The sequence below is a fragment of the Strix aluco genome, chromosome 5 (genome assembly GCF_031877795.1).
Source record: "Strix aluco isolate bStrAlu1 chromosome 5, bStrAlu1.hap1, whole genome shotgun sequence".
NCBI lineage: Eukaryota > Metazoa > Chordata > Aves > Strigiformes > Strigidae > Strix > Strix aluco.
In genome coordinates, this window is record NC_133935.1 from 41,756,490 (window position 1) to 41,774,946 (window position 18,457).

Genomic DNA, 18,457 nt, shown 5'->3' on the forward strand with positions numbered 1-18,457 from the left:
TAAAATCTGTAAAAATAAATTATTTGTGTAAAACAGTCTTCCAGAGACTTAGGTCTTCATGGTACAGCTGTAGCAGCATGGTCAAATAGTTGGCAATTACTGCAAGCCACCCAGTTTACAATCCACAGTATTCTGAATTGCAATAGCTTAAGCTAAAATTCAGTGCTGAACTAATACAAAGACAGAGAGAACATTAACAATAGTGGAAGATTCAAAAGGTGCAAGATGCAATATTATGTAATTTCACATTTAGCCAGCATATGAAAAAGTGTCATTTACATGCACTGAGAATATTATCAATACTTGTATACAAGAGGCCTATTTAACAAGAAACTTTTTTTTTTTTTTTTTTTTATTGAAGCCCTATGCAACAGATTTTATGGAGAAGTTCGAAACACTAAACGGTTCTGTCCTGGAAGTTCAAGCCCTGGATTATGAACCTGAGATATGATTTTTAACCAGTAATAATAATAATCCATTCAAATTTACTGGTGTATACCAACTCATATTTATTCCTATTTTGGTATGTGCTTGTCTACTTCATTTCAGTTACAAGAATGTTATTCCTAACTTTCACCTGTTTCTGACTGGCACACCATCGATCTAAGGAATACAAATAATTCAGGGCAGAAGAGATTTTTAAAGAACTCAATATATTATTAATTAAGATTGTAGTTATTCAATAGTTAGAATGGGTGTAAAAATATTTTTTATTAAGTGGCTTATTTCATACATTCACTTCCAACAAAACTATAGAAAAATATATTTAATATCTCTATGCAAGTGACAAGATAGTAAAACTGGCATAACTGCTACCTAAAACATTTTCTTCCAAACAGTGTACACTCATTTTCTCTGCTTGTGCATTTTTTTATCTAAAGTTTTGACAAGGTAGATGTTTTGTACATCAGCATTAGGATAACGTTTTTTCTCATGCTGGCATTTCTGCTTTCCAGTTAGATTGTTTCTCTCCTCAAACCTCCTGAGTCACAAGCACAGATAACACTGAGAGACTGACCAGCAAATAACGTTTTCTCTGTGTGTGTAGGCCTGTAAACCATGTTAGAGAATGATAAGCTCCCATACAATGTAGCACTATCTTATAACGGCTAAATTGCAAGTCTTGTGTCCACCGGTGGTTTCTTATGTTTAAAAAAAAATAGCAAAAATTTGTAAGCTCTTTTTGTATCGTATTTTTGTAATGTGCACCCAGAAGCAAAAGTGGAAATCCTTCTACACTGGAGTAGAATTGCTTCTACAGTTTTGAAGCTGGAAATATCTGCACTTTGAAGATTAAGCCAATGTGGGATTTAAAGATGGTTGTTTTAAGTTCCAGTAAACCTAATAAAAAAGATTACAAAGGTGATTACAAGCAATGGAATAAAAAATATCCCGTTTACAAGAGCTGCAGTAAAACTAGTCCATCTATTCTGAATGTAGATGGCTAGTTTTCAGAAAGTCTGAAAAAGAAAAAAAGATTGCTACTGAATGTTTGCCAATGTGGTATTTTACACAGATTTGAGGAACTGCAAAAAGCTGTAAATATCTGGTGTTTGGTGGACATTAAAAGTTCAATGATACCTCTCCTATGGTAAAATTAGAGGCATCAAACAATTGAGAACATGATTACAGATCTAAGCTCATCATTAGCTGTACACATAATTCAAAGGGATCCAGGAATGACCTTTTCCTGTGTCTATTAACTATGCAGTCACGTCATAATATTATTAGTTAATTTATTAAATAAAAGTATCACTCATGATCTGGCAATACAATGCATAAATTCTTCCTCTCAATAGTAGTTGGTATAAAAGAAGTTTAGTTCACAATTAGAAACTTACTCAAGGTAAGTTAATTGTTACTGAGTTCCAAATCATATTCAATCACTAGGTGAAAAATCTATTGTTTACAGGGCCATTTTTATATATAACTGAAATACATTGTGGAAATTAGTTAAGTGTACTAGCAACAATAATGAGAAATTCACAACACTATGACAAATTGTTTTTGATAATGTAGAAATATGAAAATAAGTTTGCATCACAGCTTTCTCAGTAAAATATGAAGGAAATGTAAATCAGCTAGGCAGACTAACCTCCTGTTTGAAGAAAACTCTCCTTGATTCATGAGGTGTGAGAAAGTTGTAGATTTTTATACAGCATGTGTTAAGATTGAAGCCGTTGCAATAATTATTCAGAGAGTGAACACTGAATGAGTTCACCCTCCATTCCATCGTACCTACCTTACACAAGTCAACATGCCTTCCCTGTCTGATGCACCTTTGAATGGCTCACTTTCTCGTCTTTACTACAAGCTTTCCTTTGTGTTCCTTTCTAACCAGAATCGATCTATTGGGTGGTTGGGTTTTTTAAGGAAAAATGCAAGCAAAGAAAAAAACTGGTAGAAGGGCAGTGGACAGACTTAATGACAGCAAGTTTAGGGTGTGGTGTTAAAGTGAAACATCATCTTCATGCGGTTGCGGCAGCAGTAGAAGCCTGGGCTACAAGACTTTTGCACCATCACTGCGGGTACCGGCTGGTGCTTCCCATCCTCCTCACGCTCTCCCTCCATCCCTGCAGCCTCCAGGCTCGCCCCTGCCAGGTGCCCATCCCTCGTCCCCACAGCACGCAGGTGTACCCGCTGCGGCCGCCCCGTCTCCACCCCGCTCCTGACCGAGCCCTCTTATTTCCTCAGGCCCGCACCCCTCATCCCCCTCACTTCCTTCTTTTAGAAAACCAACATGTTCTCCAAGGAAGTTCACACCCGTGCGCCTGCCCGCCTCCGGGCCACCCCGGAGGCCACCTCACCGCCTCTGGCCCGCCACCCCGCCGACACGAGGCCACGGGCGGGCCGCTCGCAGCTCATCTACGGGACACGGGTACACGGGGACCGTCACGCGGCCGGGCGGGGCACGGCAGGGGACGGTGCACCCGCGGTGCCGGGGCGCGGCCGCAGGGCTTTTGGGACGGCAATGGGCCTCCCCCCCTCCCTCCTCCTCCTCCTCCCCCCGCCGTTGCCGCCTCTGCCGCCTCCCGCAGCCGCCTCCTCCCCGCCCGCCTCCGGCAGCGGCGATGCTGCTGCAGGCTGGGGGGGGCGGGGGGCGCGCCTCCCTGCGTCAGGAGGTGCGGCTCCCCCGGCCCGGCGCTGCCCTCCCCCTTCCTCTCCCCCCGCCGCTTTTATGTCTGTCTTTAAACGCCGTCGCAGCTAGGGCTGGGCACATGTGCTGGCTGCCGCCTGCCCGCCGCTGAGCCCCGCCGCGCCCGCACGGCCCCGCTCGCCACGCCGCGCCCGCGGGGGCACCCGGACCCCCCCCTTCCCGCAGCTGGCGCCCGGCGAGCCCCGCGGGCGGAGGTAAGGCCAGGCCAGGCCAGGCAAGGAGCGCGCAGCGCCGCGCGGTGCTACGCGGAGCGGCGGCTGCGGAGGGCGGGCTGGGCGCGCCGCCGCCACCCGCGCTCTCCCAGCCCGGCCGTGCGGCCGGGGCCGCGGGGGGAGCATGGCCGGTACGCGCCTCGCCGGTGTCTCCGGGCGGGAAGGGGCAGGATGGGCGGGGGGTGTCCCTTTCTGACGGGGTCCGCTTTCCTGCGGGGCGCAGGGGGTCCCGTGTCGTCGTCCCGTCCCCTCCCCGCCCCGGGGGGCTGCCTTCGCCCCGGCGCCAGCCTCTCGCTGCAGGGGGGGAGCCGGCCCCTGGGGAGACAATGGCGAGCGCCCGCTGGCAGCCGCCCATGTGCCTTAACTCAGCGGTAGGTTAAAAGGATGTACGGGCTGGTTTTTATAATTATTATTGGGGGGCGGGGAATTTATATCCTTTTCCTACCGTGAGTGATGGAAATTTCATTCATCTCCCGCGTGTTGCGTAAAACACCTTAAATGTGTGTGTAGCGCGCGTTTCAGGGGGAGAGGGGGCGAGGGTTGTCTCCACCGCGGGCGCGCCGCCTGTGCCGCCTCCCTGCGCGGACGGCTGCCGGGGAGCGGGACGAGCCTCGCCGTTCCGGCAGGCGAGGCAGCGGCCCGCGGGCGGCCATCCCCGCCGTGCGCCGGCGGCAGCGTGCGAGGCGGCGGCGGGCGAGGGCTGCGGCCGCCGTGCCCGTGGGCGGGCGGAGGCGCGGGAGGCGGGTGCGGGGCCGGCGGCGGCCCGGGCGCGGCACTGTTGCCGCGTTGCGTGGGCGTCGCCCGGCGGGGACCGGCCCGCGTTCCCCCGCCGCATCCCTCGCCCCGCGCGGGCCGGAGCAGCCCCGGAGGGCTGGGGGCTGGTGCGCCCTGTGTCAGCCATGTTTGGGTGGGTATGGTAATGAGGACCGTCTCTCAACCTTTGTGCGCCTTGGATTTATTTTCTGTTCAGGATTTCAGAGGTTGCAGTCCCCTGTGTCCTACGGCACATCCACAGGGTAGATTCATATCTCCAGTTTCCTCCCAGTGGTTTTTCTTCTCTTCAGTTTTCTTATTAATTCTTATTTCCCATGACCATGTTGCCTGCCTTTTTTTTTTTTTTTTTTTTCCATTTTGCAAGTATTACAGCGAACTGGAATTTCTTTGCAAGGCTTTGCTTTTGTTGTGGAAGTAAATGAGGTGATTGAAATGTGTCTGCGCAGTCACACTTACCAGCCACATTAGAGGTTGCAATGGGATTTGTTCCATTTAAGTAAATTGCACTTTGTTTTATTTGTAAAAGATGTAGTCAAGACCTCATTCTCATCAGCCATTTTATTTTCTGTGTGGTATTGCTACCTAACAAGCTCACTGCTGCAGTATTGATTTCTAAGAAAAGCCTAATTATTTGTAAATAGTATGTCACCATCAATATGTCACTGTGACATATTATAGGACAGGGATCCAAATCTTTCTTTCCCTCTCCAAAGAGAAGTATAAATGAAGTAAAGATTTTGTTATCTGATGTCATGTACATGTGCACTGGATATATTATGCATACAATTACAGCCTGCATTCGGTGCATATCAGACACTCCCTTTGGGCTCAGCTCTGCACTTCAGATTCAAGAACAAAAAATCCCGTTGGTTTTGATCTGTGCGTGAAAAACCAAACCGTTTCATAGCTGTTCAGATGTGCCACCAGTAGTGGAACTCAGTAAGTGAAACTGCTAAGGCATCTTCAAACTAATTTTGCAGCATAAGGTGATCCCTGTTGACCTTTAGTGTCATTCTTACAGTTTTCTTTTTTCTTACAGGCAAGCAAGCGGAAAAGTAGTAGTGCAGATTGAACAACTCTGTCAGCTCTCTTTTCTCTGCTGTATGTTGCAAAAGCCTGTATGCACAAAAAAAAAATCACAGGTTATTCAGAAACACAAGCCACTAATTAGAGCTATTCCTTTTGGTATAAATTGTATTAAGATATATTGGAGTAGTGGCTGCTCAAGTGGTATGGAATTATGTCACTTGGGAAGAATTTGTGGTAGGAATCTTTCTGAGAAGAGATTTTTTTTTTTAAATTCTCTAGTGTACAACCAGAAGTGTCCACAACACTAAGGACTAGTTCATCTGTGTCCCCAGCTACTTTTCATTGCACTGACTGCTTGACTCATATCAGGGAATAATGTTCTTGCTCAAAAGACAAAATACCTGTTGATTTTGGAAGAACGGTTTTGGGTCCTTTGTTCTTAAAGTTTATGGACCGACGTGGCAATGGATTGTAAAAAATGATACTACCAGTAGCAGCTTTTCCATGTGACTTTAAAGATCTCTGAATTCTCAGTTGGTTGCAGAATAACTTCGACATATCAGCAGGTGGCATCTCAAAACTTAAGCAACTCCCTTCTTCCTTGAAATTTGCTTCAAAGTAACCTTGCCATTACTCAGGAAATGTTCTTGAATAATTTAGGAAAAAAAGTATCATCGACAAATGATAACTGAGTACTATTTTACTGAAGAGCTGGATGCACAAAACCTGACAAGCCCATACAAAGTAGTGTGAAAGAGCAATAGTAACTGCCAGAACAGTTGCTTTAGATAATGGCAGTAATTGGGCTGAACTTCCCAGAAGCCTACCCTGAAATAGAGCTCTTCATTCTTATCGTGCACTTTTAGGACTAGGGGTTCCTTATTTTCTATATGGGAGAAAGCAGAGGAAAAGGTTGTGTAACATTGTGTACAACAGTGCCTTGAATCTAACTCATGATGCCAGTAGTCTGTTTCCCGCTTCGGGAAAATAGTTTTTTGCTACTGGAAAATGATATTATTTTTGCATTTCAAGTGTCAGAAACATGTACTGCAGTGCTAATGACTCAGCATGTTCTTCTTAAGCCAAAATGGAGAAGGGATGGGAAACGAATAGGACATTTACAGCGTTGGATTTTCTTTAGTGGAATTGGTGTTAATCTTTTTTTTTTTTTAAAGACATACCGATTTACTGTAACATAACTTGAAGGTGTGTTCTATATCATGAAATTAATCAGATTTGAGGAGAAGCAAGATTTCTGCTAACCTATCTATGAACAGTTCAGCTTCTTTGCTTATGTATAAAAAACAGACAAAGAAGTAATCGTGTAAATTCTTCCCAAGGACAACTTGATGTACTTACTGATCCATTCCAAAGCACAGAGGGCAGAGAATTAAGGTCTCAGGGCAACAGTATATCTGGCAATGTCTAACTTCCAGTACTTGATTTTGAAACTTAAATAACTTCAGTACTTTAATGAAATATTTAATATACTTTTATATCCTCTCATTTCTCAGAAGCGTGATGAGATTTTATAATAAAGTCGTGGTCCTCTTGTAGCTTATATTTTGTTTCAAGTTGCCAGCAGTTATGCCTTTTGAGCTTGACCAATCAAAGGTGGAGTATTGTCAGAATTGCTGAGATTACTTCAGTCAGCTTCAGCTGGAGGAGTGGTAACTGCTGATTTTGTTCCTTCAATAAAGCACATACAAGAAAAGACTGCAGAATAAGTGATACGTTTTCTCCATCTGAATAGGAAATTACAGTTAGCACATCATGTAAGTCTGTGAAGTATTTCAGTGAAGTTGATTTGTGAGAAGAAAATACTGAGAAATCTGTGAAAGCAGGTGAGAAACTACAGTAAGGCAAATAAAGTCTTTAGAGATTGCATGCAATTAATAGACAAAATTGACATTCAAGAGCTCTAGGTTGTAACATTCTCTTAGATATTTCTGTTGGGCCAGTGATTTGAATACAAGCTGTTAAGATCAAGTCTATGGACAGTGAACAATTCTAAGAAAGAAACCTTACTGTTTTTGTCAGATCATTGTGCTTGTCTTATAGTAGTAGAAAGTATTCTCCTGTAACTAAAATTTAAGGAGACTAATCTGGGAGAGAAATTGTCTGCATTTGAGACTGTGCAGTGTCTTGATGTAAGATAAAGCCGGGAAGAACATTTTGTAGAAACTGAGAACAAATTTCTTAGCGATGTGAAACAGATGCAGTGTCACTGAAGTCTGTATAACTACCCGTATTTGCAGTAGGTGTGAATTTAGTCTTGTGTCTTTAAATAGTTTTGCTATAGTCTAAACGATTTAGTTGCATAGAGGCACCAGAATCAAAAACATTGCCTTTTTCTAATGCTTTCAATTTTCCCGTAGCCCGAAGAGCTCTTATTTTTTTTACAGTGTAATGTAATATGTGTAACATGCATTAGCATGTCTCGGATAACATCACTGAAGAATGCAGAGAAATGTGAGTTTCATTGTGTAGACTATAATTATCTTTCATTATGATTGAACTAAGTACCTATTGAATCTATATCTGTTACTGACAGGCTGTATTAAACTAGCTAGGGCAAAATGCTAGATCATGTAGTTCATGCTGAAGAGCGGCATAATGGCTGCTTCAGTAGATAAAAACGAGCTTGACTAGGCAAAAAGGCTATGGTGCATATTCTTATTTCCGCCAAAGAACACAATGCTGCATTGCAGCAGTAATTCGGTCTGTGCAATGAGTACTGTAACACAGTGTAACTCTTACTGAAATAATTATCTGTACACAGATTCCCCCAGCGATAGCCATTCTTCACAATCAGTACTCTGGCGAAACCTGGTTTGCTCCTGCAGTCTTCCTCTCTTTCTCACTCAGATATGATGGTCAGTAGCTATTCTCCCCATCCTGTCTGCACCAGTGGCCTGATTCCTTTTTTGCAGACTCACAGCAGTCCTTTGCTCCTAAACCTTTGTTTTTCCTTTTTCTATATTGGTTGTTCCCATCATGCTTTCTTCTGCCCAGCTCATAGACTCGTATTTGAGATGCATTTTACAGGTTTCCTTCAAGGTGCAAAAGCTCCTCTTCCTCACTTTTGCATATATTTCTCATCCAGTGATTTCATACAGACCGAAACCTTTGGCAAGAATATCAGTCAAGAAGTTTTATAAACATCTGCAATGGTGAGAATCCTGACTTTTGGTTCTGTGTCCTCTGCTGAATCATACTGGTTTCTTCACTGGAGTCAAGGTGGAGATTTTGTGAATAGGAGCGCAAGACCATAAGCTTGTGGGACTGGACTGGTACACTGTGCTATCACAATCTGTCTTCAAAGCAGAGATTATAGTAATGTGAACTGGCTGCAGCCTTATATTACATTTTTCTATCCCCACAACAGCGTGCTGGTATGTTAACTGCTTCATTGGAGAAGAAAGCAGAGTTCTGAAGAACAGAATGTTAATCTTTTTCTCTCTTGGCAAACATTGAACTTAAAAAGGTATCCATTCTTTCTTTTTCTATTTTTTGTGATGTTACAGTAGCCTTCTACGAAGTTATTTTCTGTCTGGACTTTCTTGATAGTCTTTTATGAAGTAGGAACACACTATTTTAATTTTTTACCCCTTCTTTCCTTCCAACTCACATTGAAGATTGAAGCTATTTTTGATGAAAGGAGATTTGAGGATTATTTGTAATGCATTAAAATTTGAGTGCAGATAATTTTGCCAAATTGCTGTGTTTTCATCAGATATGAAATTAAGATAATAGAAATAAAGTACACTGTGTTAGAAAAGAATGGAGGGTTTATTTAGCTTTCCTTTTCAGAGAGGAATGCTGGTTTTAAAAAGAAACACAATGTAAAAATAATCATGTTTCAATTTATGTCAGAAAAGCGTTGCTAAAAGTTCTTTAATATTTAGTTATATCAGTTGTTGGAACCGTACTGTGGGATGTTTTAAATGTGAAATTGCTTTACAAATGTGTTTTTGTAGACACTTGTGTTGTAATCGCAAGAACATGGGGCAGTTTACTCATTATACTTTCAAATTTGTAAGCAAGTGGGATTTTTTGTGTGCCTGTTTTTCACTACACATTGTGAATATCTCCAGCCTCAAAACTTTGCTGGTGTTACACAGTTGAGAGAACTAGAAGTACGATGTTCATCTAGTAAGTGTCTATATATTGGGATGCAGATCTGTTGAATAGAGATGCGTCAAAAGGGAGCCCGACGCAAGATTCATTACCAGTATAACGGTGAAGAGGAGCAGGCAGTGTTGGACAGAACTAGTACAACTGCCTTACTAGGCATTACATGTAAGAAAGATCGAAAGAAAAGGGCAGCAGAATTTTTCAATGTGTCTCTCGGTGCTTTGACTAATGAAGTTCCTTTGAGTCTTACTGCAAATGCTTGTAGTTTGGTCAGCGAAGGCTTTACAGGTCTTACCTCCCTGTGCCAGCATTTCTGAATGCGGGCCTGAAGCTGAAGTAGAAGTTCTATAGCAAGCCCAGATCTCCCAGGGAGCTAATTTGGGTCTGAATTCCCTGTTGCAAGGGATTATTATTGCTTAATCTGCTAATAATGTGGCAGTTGAGTCAGGTTACTTTTCCTCTGCATGCTGATGCATTAAGGCGTGATTCTTCATCCGCAGAAGAAAATAACAAAATTCCTAGTGTGTTCTGAGAAAGAAAGTTTCGGTCTGCAGTTTGCTTGGTATGTCAAAAAAGACTCACTGTTTTATCTTTCAGTACGAGAAAGAGACATTTGAACATATCAAGGACAGTGCTAGTAAGATATCATAAAAAGCTAGCTCATTTGTTTGATTTAGTAAGTTCTTTCCAAAAGTTTATTTAACTCAGATTATTGATTACTGTTAATTCAGTGACAGAATAATTTTCTTAATGTTCTTCTAACTGAACCATGTACTGTTCAGCAATTTCCATTCTGTTAAATTCCCTCAAACAATACAGATACTTGTCAGTTTAAGATTAATTTTAGATTTTTTTTTTTACAGGGGATTTTATGTAAGAAAAGGTATACCATTTTTATTTGTTCATTTCAGTTTTGGAAAAGTCTAGAGAAATATTATATTCTCCAGTAAATGTGGTAATAGAATTTCCCTTCAGTGTTTTCATCTGACACATGGCATCATTTGAGTTATGAAAAGCATGAGTGAAAGTGCTTGGAAACCAGAATTAAGCTAATTGGTCAAATTCCATGATCTAGAGCTGAGATAGAAAAAAAAAAAAACCCAAAACCTAAACCATCAGCTTTAATAAGGGAAGTTACATTTTAGACCTTTTACTTTTAATCCAAGGTGCTGGTAATAGTACAGTGTAGTAAATTTTAAAATACATAACAAGGTTTAGGACTTGGAGTTTAAAATGATCCCAGTAATGGCTGAGTCTACGGTACTGAATGCTATAGTTCATTAGTAAATACGGTGGTTTGTAATGTAGATTTCTTAATGATACTTAGGAGAAATAGTCCTATCATGTATTACTGCATAGGGCTGTGTAGAAGGTAGCTAGTAGTGGAACTAACTGAAAAAGCAGTTTAACAGAATTTGGCACGATATTTCCTAACTATTGCTTGATGCTAATGGGACTTCAATACTGGACTAGATCCAAATGATGTGGTAACCTAAAATAGCATTTTATAGGTCGAAGTGCTGAAGTGTTCAATACTGTGATATTAAAAAAGCTTATTCAGTGGTTTGTGTTTAGCTGAACTGTGCTGGTGAGTAACTTTACTAGGTATCTCCTTATTCAGTCTTTACTTGGGAGCATTCACATCTAGACCTAGCTTGGGTTGGCTAGTTTGGTATCTGCCTTCTGTCTGGGTTTGATTTGGATGAAAGAAGGAGGCTTACGTGAACGTCGTTAAGAGTGTGTTCTGGGAGTGCCGAGCATGGAATGGCACACCACACTTTGAATATTTGTACTTGATGGTAGTGTCTGGTGAGGTAGGACTCTTCGTTTGGTTTCGTACTGAATCCTTCAGTACAGATGGCAAGTTGTTAAATCTGACACCTGTGATTTATGATGTATCCTGAAGGCCTATCCTGCATCCTTTATGCAGTCTGGCCAATGATGCATATTCAGTTAGAAAACCAGCACTGTTAGAACCAAGCACCAGTCTGCTGAGCATGCCTTCCACATTTTCTCAAGCCCTGCAAGTATTGCAAGTCTATACAGTGATAGTGCTATGGATAATATACTGCTTAATGGAAAGTTGATGAAGGGGAAATTAATATGATACTGTGCTAGGAATAAAAGTATCAAGCCCAGTTTATTCTGAAGTGTAGTAAAGCAATGTTTAATGGATGACAGGACAGAATGATGCAATTTCTGTTGGAATTGACTCATCTGTGAGAGTTCCAGATAAATCATACTGATGCCCTGAAAGTTACTACATCTGAAATAATTAATACAGATATGACTTTTTAAAACATTTTAATAATTTTACTGATAGATGGCTTGTGCCTTTTTGACTGAAAATACCATTTACTTATTACAGTTAGAGAAGGATTTCAGACCTACAGACAAATACTGATGTAGTTTCACTTGTGCATCTGTTACATTAAATACAGAGAGGAAACGGTTTCATTTTAACGTACTCCCTGAACTTACTACTAATTACTGGAACTGAGAAGCTGCTCTAATTTACATGAGTGGAACAAAAGGAAAAGAAAAGTTTGAAATGTGACTAAAGGTAGTGGTTGAAGTACTGGATGCTGTGGCTTAGTCCCAAAGCTCCATTAGGACTGCTTAAATGCTTCAACTTAACATATGATTGGTGTTTGCATTCTGGTTCTACCTAGATTTCTCAGTCAGAGCTAAGAGCTACTGAACCATACATGGACTGGAAGAAGGTGTAGTCCTTTGAAGAGTTTACAACCCAAAACACAAAACAGATAAAAAGAGGCCTGAACAAACATTCGTTAGCCCAGATATACAGGATACAGTATTGGGATTTCTCTGTTGTCTTTACAACTCTCTTTTCCCATTACACTGTTCTGTGTATAGCTCATACACTTAATTTTTTTTTAAGAACTGATATCAGTCAAAGCCTGATACTACTTCCACCATATGTCAAAAGAAAGGTTGATAGGACCCTGAACCATTCCAGCTACAGTGGTGAGTATGAAGCAGGTCACAAGCCAGTAGGCTCTACTGTGCTTAAAATATTTGGGCTGACTGCCAGAGCTGGAGTTGCTGAGAGGAGGCAGTAACAGGAGGGAGAGGGAAAGTGAGAAGGCAGTGATGGAAGTCTAGGGAATGAATGAAAAGAGGTTACAGTGGAGTTTAGTGGGCAACTAGGGTGAAGTTCAACTTCCAAATCCTTGGAAACTATTGAAAAAAGGTAATTGTCCTGTTGGCCGCGAGGTTGGTGGTAGTACTTGTGGTGACGGGTTTTAGTTCTGTTGTGAAGTCTCATCTTGATAAGCTGTGGGCTGAGTTCCAGTGTCTTAACATCTTTCCTTCTGGTCTGTCACTGAAGCTGTCCTGAGGTGCTTGATCTCTCGATTATTGCGCTAACAGCCCAGTAATAGTTGGCAGTTCTTGGCTACATTCAAGTTCATCAGAACATGATACAGCCTTCGTCTTACAGACCAGATGTTGCAGCAAGTCCATAAGCAAAAGCTGAGAGGTCTCATGTATCCCAGAGTAATTTCTGATTCTCATCAGTTAGCAGTTCTTGATTAGACTCCTTGTGTATTCCCTTTTTAGGGTTTTCATGAAGCTTAACACATAATCTAAATCCCTTTTAAGACTCTTAATTGTGCAGATGACTTTGCACATACTAGTTTTATCCCATGTGATTAGTGAAGAATTTATTGAAAAACATTCCTCCCCAAAAATCTTATGGTTACCTTCAGTATGGCAACTGCAAGCAAGTCTGTGTCTTTTTAAATGATTCACTCTGTTAAAGAAAAATGCGTATTCAAATGCAGGCATTTTTGTGTCTGTACATAAATGTCTGAAACAGCAGGCTTTTAAAATTGATTTGGTTATGGCTTTTCAGATGCTTCAGATATGTTTAATTATTTCCTATTTCTAAGAAACTAAAGCATCAAAGCTCATAAGAGATGAGCATCTCTTCTTTGAAAATACGATTGTGGTTATATATTCCTAGATGAAGAATGCACGAAAATAAGTCAGCCTTGCTTTTGAAGCACTAGGTGCTTTCTATATATCAAAATTTTAATATCTGCATGACTTTCTGAAATGGTCTGAAAAACTTAAATCGACTTTGTTTAAAATATATTTTTAATAAATTCAAGTACAGCTGTTAAGTCAGGAAGAAATTTGGCTCCTAAATGTTATGTAAAGTGCATTCCCCATTATGCCTGATAAGAAGAATCTTGTTATGCTGTCAAAATACAAGCAATTAGCTATCAGTCATTGGGAAATAAGAAAACAAAACAAATAAAAACCCTCAGCAAGTGAATGGAATGTGTTCTACATAAATATTTAAGACCAAACAGTGGACTTAATTCCTGCAATTTGGAAGTGGTTTAACATCCCTTTCTTCTGTTTTTCTACTGTTGTCAAATCATTGAGATAAGCAGAAATGGGTAAACCAAAGCATATGATTTCTAAATTAAGTTTCTTCTGCATAATAGTATAATATCCTTTTTTTTTTTTTCCCCACAGATACTTTCAGTAGAACAAACGTTCAGAAACAGAAGTCCTTACTCTTGATTCTCATCAGGCACCATCTTCAGTCTATTTCTTCAATATTTTTAGCCAAGCAGAGGAGAGCTTTCTTCAGTGCTTGTCCATCCGTCTCAGCTGAACTTGACTTCCTTACTGTTTTTCTCATATTACAAATGCCTAAGAACAGCAAGGTAGTGAAAAGAGAACTAGATGATGAGGTCATTGAGTCTGTTAAGGACCTTCTCTCTAATGAAGACTCTTCAGATGATGCCTTTAAGAAGAGTGAACTTATGGTTGATGATCAGGAAGAAAAAGATGTAGATGTTGAAGAAGGCTCAGATGTAGAAGATGAAAGACCTGCTTGGAACAGCAAGCTCCAGTATATTCTGGCACAAGTTGGATTTTCTGTGGGATTGGGGAATGTGTGGCGATTCCCATATCTGTGTCAGAAAAATGGTGGAGGTAAGTCTTGTGATAGCTGGTCGTAGATAAATGATGAAACTAAACTTTCAGATTTCAAGGTTAACAGAGATATTCACGGTAAAACCTGCTACAGCATGTCAGGTTTTTCTTTTAATTTTTGCTAGAGCCTATGAAGAAAAACCCGTATTCTCTTTATCTAGAGAGACACATCTGTTAAAGTAAGTATCAGATTCTTCTAAGATTCCATTTCCTCATTTAGGGGAGAAAGTTCTTGATACGACCTTAAGTAGTGGTCAAACTAGTGGCTAAGCAAAACACGTATTTATGGAGGGGTTGCATTATTTAGGACCTGGCTATTGTTATGCTAAAGTGTTCGTCATAGTACTTGGACAATAGGTCATGGCATTAAATCTGCATCTACTTTGAAGACCAAAGCAGTATTTGGTCTTTAGTATTTAGTAGTACTAAGCTTCACACCCTAACTTTTTAATTGCTTTTAGCTTCTGGGCCATTTGATGACAATACACTTTGCAAGAGCAACAAAATACTGTAGGAGTGAAAAGGATTTTTTTACTGATAATAATTTAAATCATTATGTTAAGGGAATGCATCTGCTTTGTGCAGTTACATGGTTAACTGTTTTCCTAAATAACAAGTTACCTTTCACTTTGAACAGTAACATTTAATTGAAAAATAACTGTTTATTTGTTAACTGTCCATCTGTGGTCTTGAATGTGGTATGAAGTACGAAGCTGGAGACCTTCATTCCTCTATGAATGCAGGATTAGTGTTTTATCCTATGCTATACTGTACCCTACTATACTACATTAATGCACATCCTATTGTAGCTGACTGCTTAGCTGAATTCAAAACAAACCTGTCACTTTTCGTGATACAAAAAGTGAATCTGTAGTACAGAATAGAAAATAAAGAACAACATTTTATTCATGCTGGATTTTAAAAGTTCAGTGACAAAACTGATGTAATTAAGGAGTATAGAAATGAGCCTGGAATATAATCAGATTATAATTCTGTACTTTATTTGTTTTTTCTTAGTTCAAGCAGTAAAAATGGAGTTTATCCTATCAAATGTTCCATCTCCAGGATAAAGTCTAAATTCTTTTATATCTAGTTATTGAAGATTTTTTTTTCACTCTCATTTGACTTCCTTTTTTCCTCCTTTATTCTGAGAGAAATTCATTAAATGGTCAATTTAATGATTTGTGTGGAATGTAAAATTTTCTTCATCTGTAACTAGTATTAACTGAGAAAACATGAATGTAGTTTCTCAAAAACCATAGCTTTTCAGTGGATGGCAAAGTCATCTAGTCCACTAGACACAGTATAGAACTGATCACATGCTGCTAGTGGTTGAAAAAAATCAATTATATTTGTTAATAATTTTTAAAACAAACTGATTAATAGTTAAAGGTGTAGCTGGTAAAATGTTTATATTCTGCATTGTTTCATCCTAAGTATGGTGTCAAGATGAAGTCTCAACGATAATGCATTACAGCGGTTCGTTTTGTGTAGCTGTGTCCCTTTTGAAAGTCTGTGCTTAATGTAGATAGTTACTGATTTTGCAAGCCTGTTGGATTCTCCTTTGAACCAGCAGAAAAGATCTGTTGGTATACTCCTGAGGCTGTTGGTTTCATACTGTCAGATGCTTTTAAAGTTACTCTGCCAGTGAGTATACATTTAATTCAGATCAAATATAAATGGATTAAATTAATTAATAATTTCACATTTTAGAAAAAAACCCAACCTTCAGGGATTATGGCACTTCATTAATCAAACTTGGAAAAATAAATATGGAGTCATTTCAGGTTGAAATTTAATGTTTTCCCCTGTGCTGTAATGGCAGGAACTTGAATATATAACATAGTCTGTGGAGACATAATGTTTTCTGCACATGGCTGAGGCAAGGATGCATTTGGCTTTTAACAATGATTTTGCACCATTTTAGCGAATTGCAACCTTCAGAACAACAGAGAAAAGCAAGTGATCATTAGAGCTAAAGCTTTCTTGGTTTTCAAGTTAACCATAATGCAAGATGGAGAAGGCAACACAAAACACTGATATGTGTAAAGTATATTGATGCCTGTATATGTGTGTGCAGATGGACAGATAATTCTCACAAGTGCATAAAAGAATAGGGAGAGGGAGGAAAAAGTTCAAATGCATGGTAAAGAAACCTACACACATTTTGTATGAGGTTCTTGTTTGCTGCTACACATATTTCATATATGTTTCATTCTAGGTAAAAGTAGAGTGGTTTTATGCAACCCATTCTAAATATCAGTGTCAGAATTGTTCTGTAGTCTTTTTCTGAGAAAGTTTTACTATAAATACCTGTTGAAGTCTCTGAGTATAAGGTAAACAGCCTTTCTGTGGGTTTTCGTTAGGACTGTTTCCGTGAAGCATATGTCTAGGTCTCCACTTTCAGTTTTGTCCTAACATTTTTAATTTGCTTCCCTGTGTTTAAGGAACTTGTGTCTGGCAAATACCATGAGGTGAGAGGAGTATATTAAAAAGTGGTAAACCAATAAATACGCTTCAAATTTAAACCAAAAGGAAGTAAAAAACAGTTACTCATTGGCTTCCTTTACAGGTTTCCTCCAACATTAAGTGTTCCAAAGCCACCAGTGAAAGAGAAGGCAAATCCTAACCATGTAGTAATTTCCCAATTTTGTCTTTGTTTTTAAATCTGTGACAACAAAATCAACAAAATAAACATAGGAAAGACACAGGCAAGTTAGCCCAAATTGATGTGTATTATTAGAGGATTTTGTGGAGAAAGAATAGGGTGGTTACTACGCTTTTTTCTAGGGAGATTGGGTTTGTTTATGGTAATGGCCTGTAGTTCGCCAACACTCCTGACTTCAGAGCTCTGTACTTGCTTCAGTGAGGTATCTGTGATACCATCTTTAAAGGCAGCTTGTGTATCGCTGTACTGCACTGATACTTGGATGGCCATAGATACCAATCTCTGTTTCTGGGTCTGGTCTGTACCACCAAAACAACTTCCTTCACTTTATTTCTTGTGATCCTTTAACAGTTTTTCCTCTTGCTTTAACTCATATAAACTCATAATATTTAGACTAATGTCTGGTAACTTTTTATGCTCAACTAAGTTACAGCTAGACTGGGTAGCTCTTTGCTGGCTTTCACACTTGGCTCTTTCCTGGAAAAAGTTTGTTGTGAGAGGTGACAAAGAGGCTAGTGTGCATCTGGGAAAAACTTTGATCCACACTGGGGATGTAGCTGTAATGCAGGAAGTAATCAAGAGAAAAAAAGAGGCTGGGAGGATACTGAGAGCACTCCAAGGGTGCTCATTTTCTTGACTTGGGATGAGAGAGGGGGCCCAAAGGAGTTTTAGGCTCTGTGAATGAGGGGCTGAAGGTGTTCAGTAAAGTTTTGAGGAACTGACTATGGATCTCTCTGCCTCCTTCACTTCTGTCCTCACCACAGATCCTCCTTACCGCTGGTAGGCAATGCCCCCAGTCCCCATCTGTCACTTAAGGCATCTCTTCCACTCTTTGCAGCCTAACAGATAAAAAAGCTGTTTCTTCCTTGACGCCTCACAGAGCTGATTTGCATTGGAGCTGGGTATGCTCTAACTTAGCTTTAAAGGTTTTTTATATATTTATCATTTTTACACTGTACAGTTTATTTATTACTTCTTTACTATAAGAAGACTAATATGTGTGTTTGTTCAGATAGGCACAGTTCATATATAACAATTTCATAACCTATGTTAGCATGCAGTAGGTTCAGAGCTGCCTCAGCTTCCTATGATTGATACTGAGCCTTAAAAATAAACCGCTTAGGTCTACCCAGTCTTGCCATGAGACTAATAAAATAGTGGCAAACTAGATTATATTTTCCTGCTGCTCATTGCTATTGTCTGGTGAATAGCTTGCATGCCTTTCACTTTTTTCAAACAAAGGAAGTATTTATTGTTTAGTTGTTATTTTCCTTTAAGATTAGCAGAAGTAAAATGGTACTTTCACATATTAGAAGAAACAAAAGCAAACTAAATTAGCTGTTCTGCTAGAATAGGTGATACTTGAGTGAGTGTTATTATGAAGACAAGTGAACATAGTTATCTAAGAAGTGCTTCTAGTGTTGCAGGTGTTACTGGGAGTCTGCAAAGTACTGCACACCCAAAGATTTTGTGTTTCAGTTTCATAAGTATTAACTCAATTTTCCT

General features: G+C 40.0%; 1 protein-coding gene across 2 annotated transcripts in view; it reads left to right on the forward strand.

Annotated features, from left to right (window-relative positions):
• Positions 1-3,176: 3,176 nt before the first annotated feature.
• SLC6A15 (solute carrier family 6 member 15) overlaps positions 3,177-18,457 on the forward strand; it is a 38,399-nt gene continuing 23,118 nt past the window's right edge. The window contains exons 1-3 of one of the 2 annotated variants that reach the window (XM_074827113.1): positions 3,177-3,351; positions 8,561-8,659; positions 13,819-14,283. In XM_074827113.1, coding sequence (XP_074683214.1) covers positions 13,995-14,283 — 289 coding nt within the window. In that variant the 5' untranslated portion in view covers positions 3,177-3,351; positions 8,561-8,659; positions 13,819-13,994. The remainder of the gene's footprint in view (positions 3,352-8,560; positions 8,660-13,818; positions 14,284-18,457) is intronic. The other variant, XM_074827114.1, reaches the window with a different exon arrangement.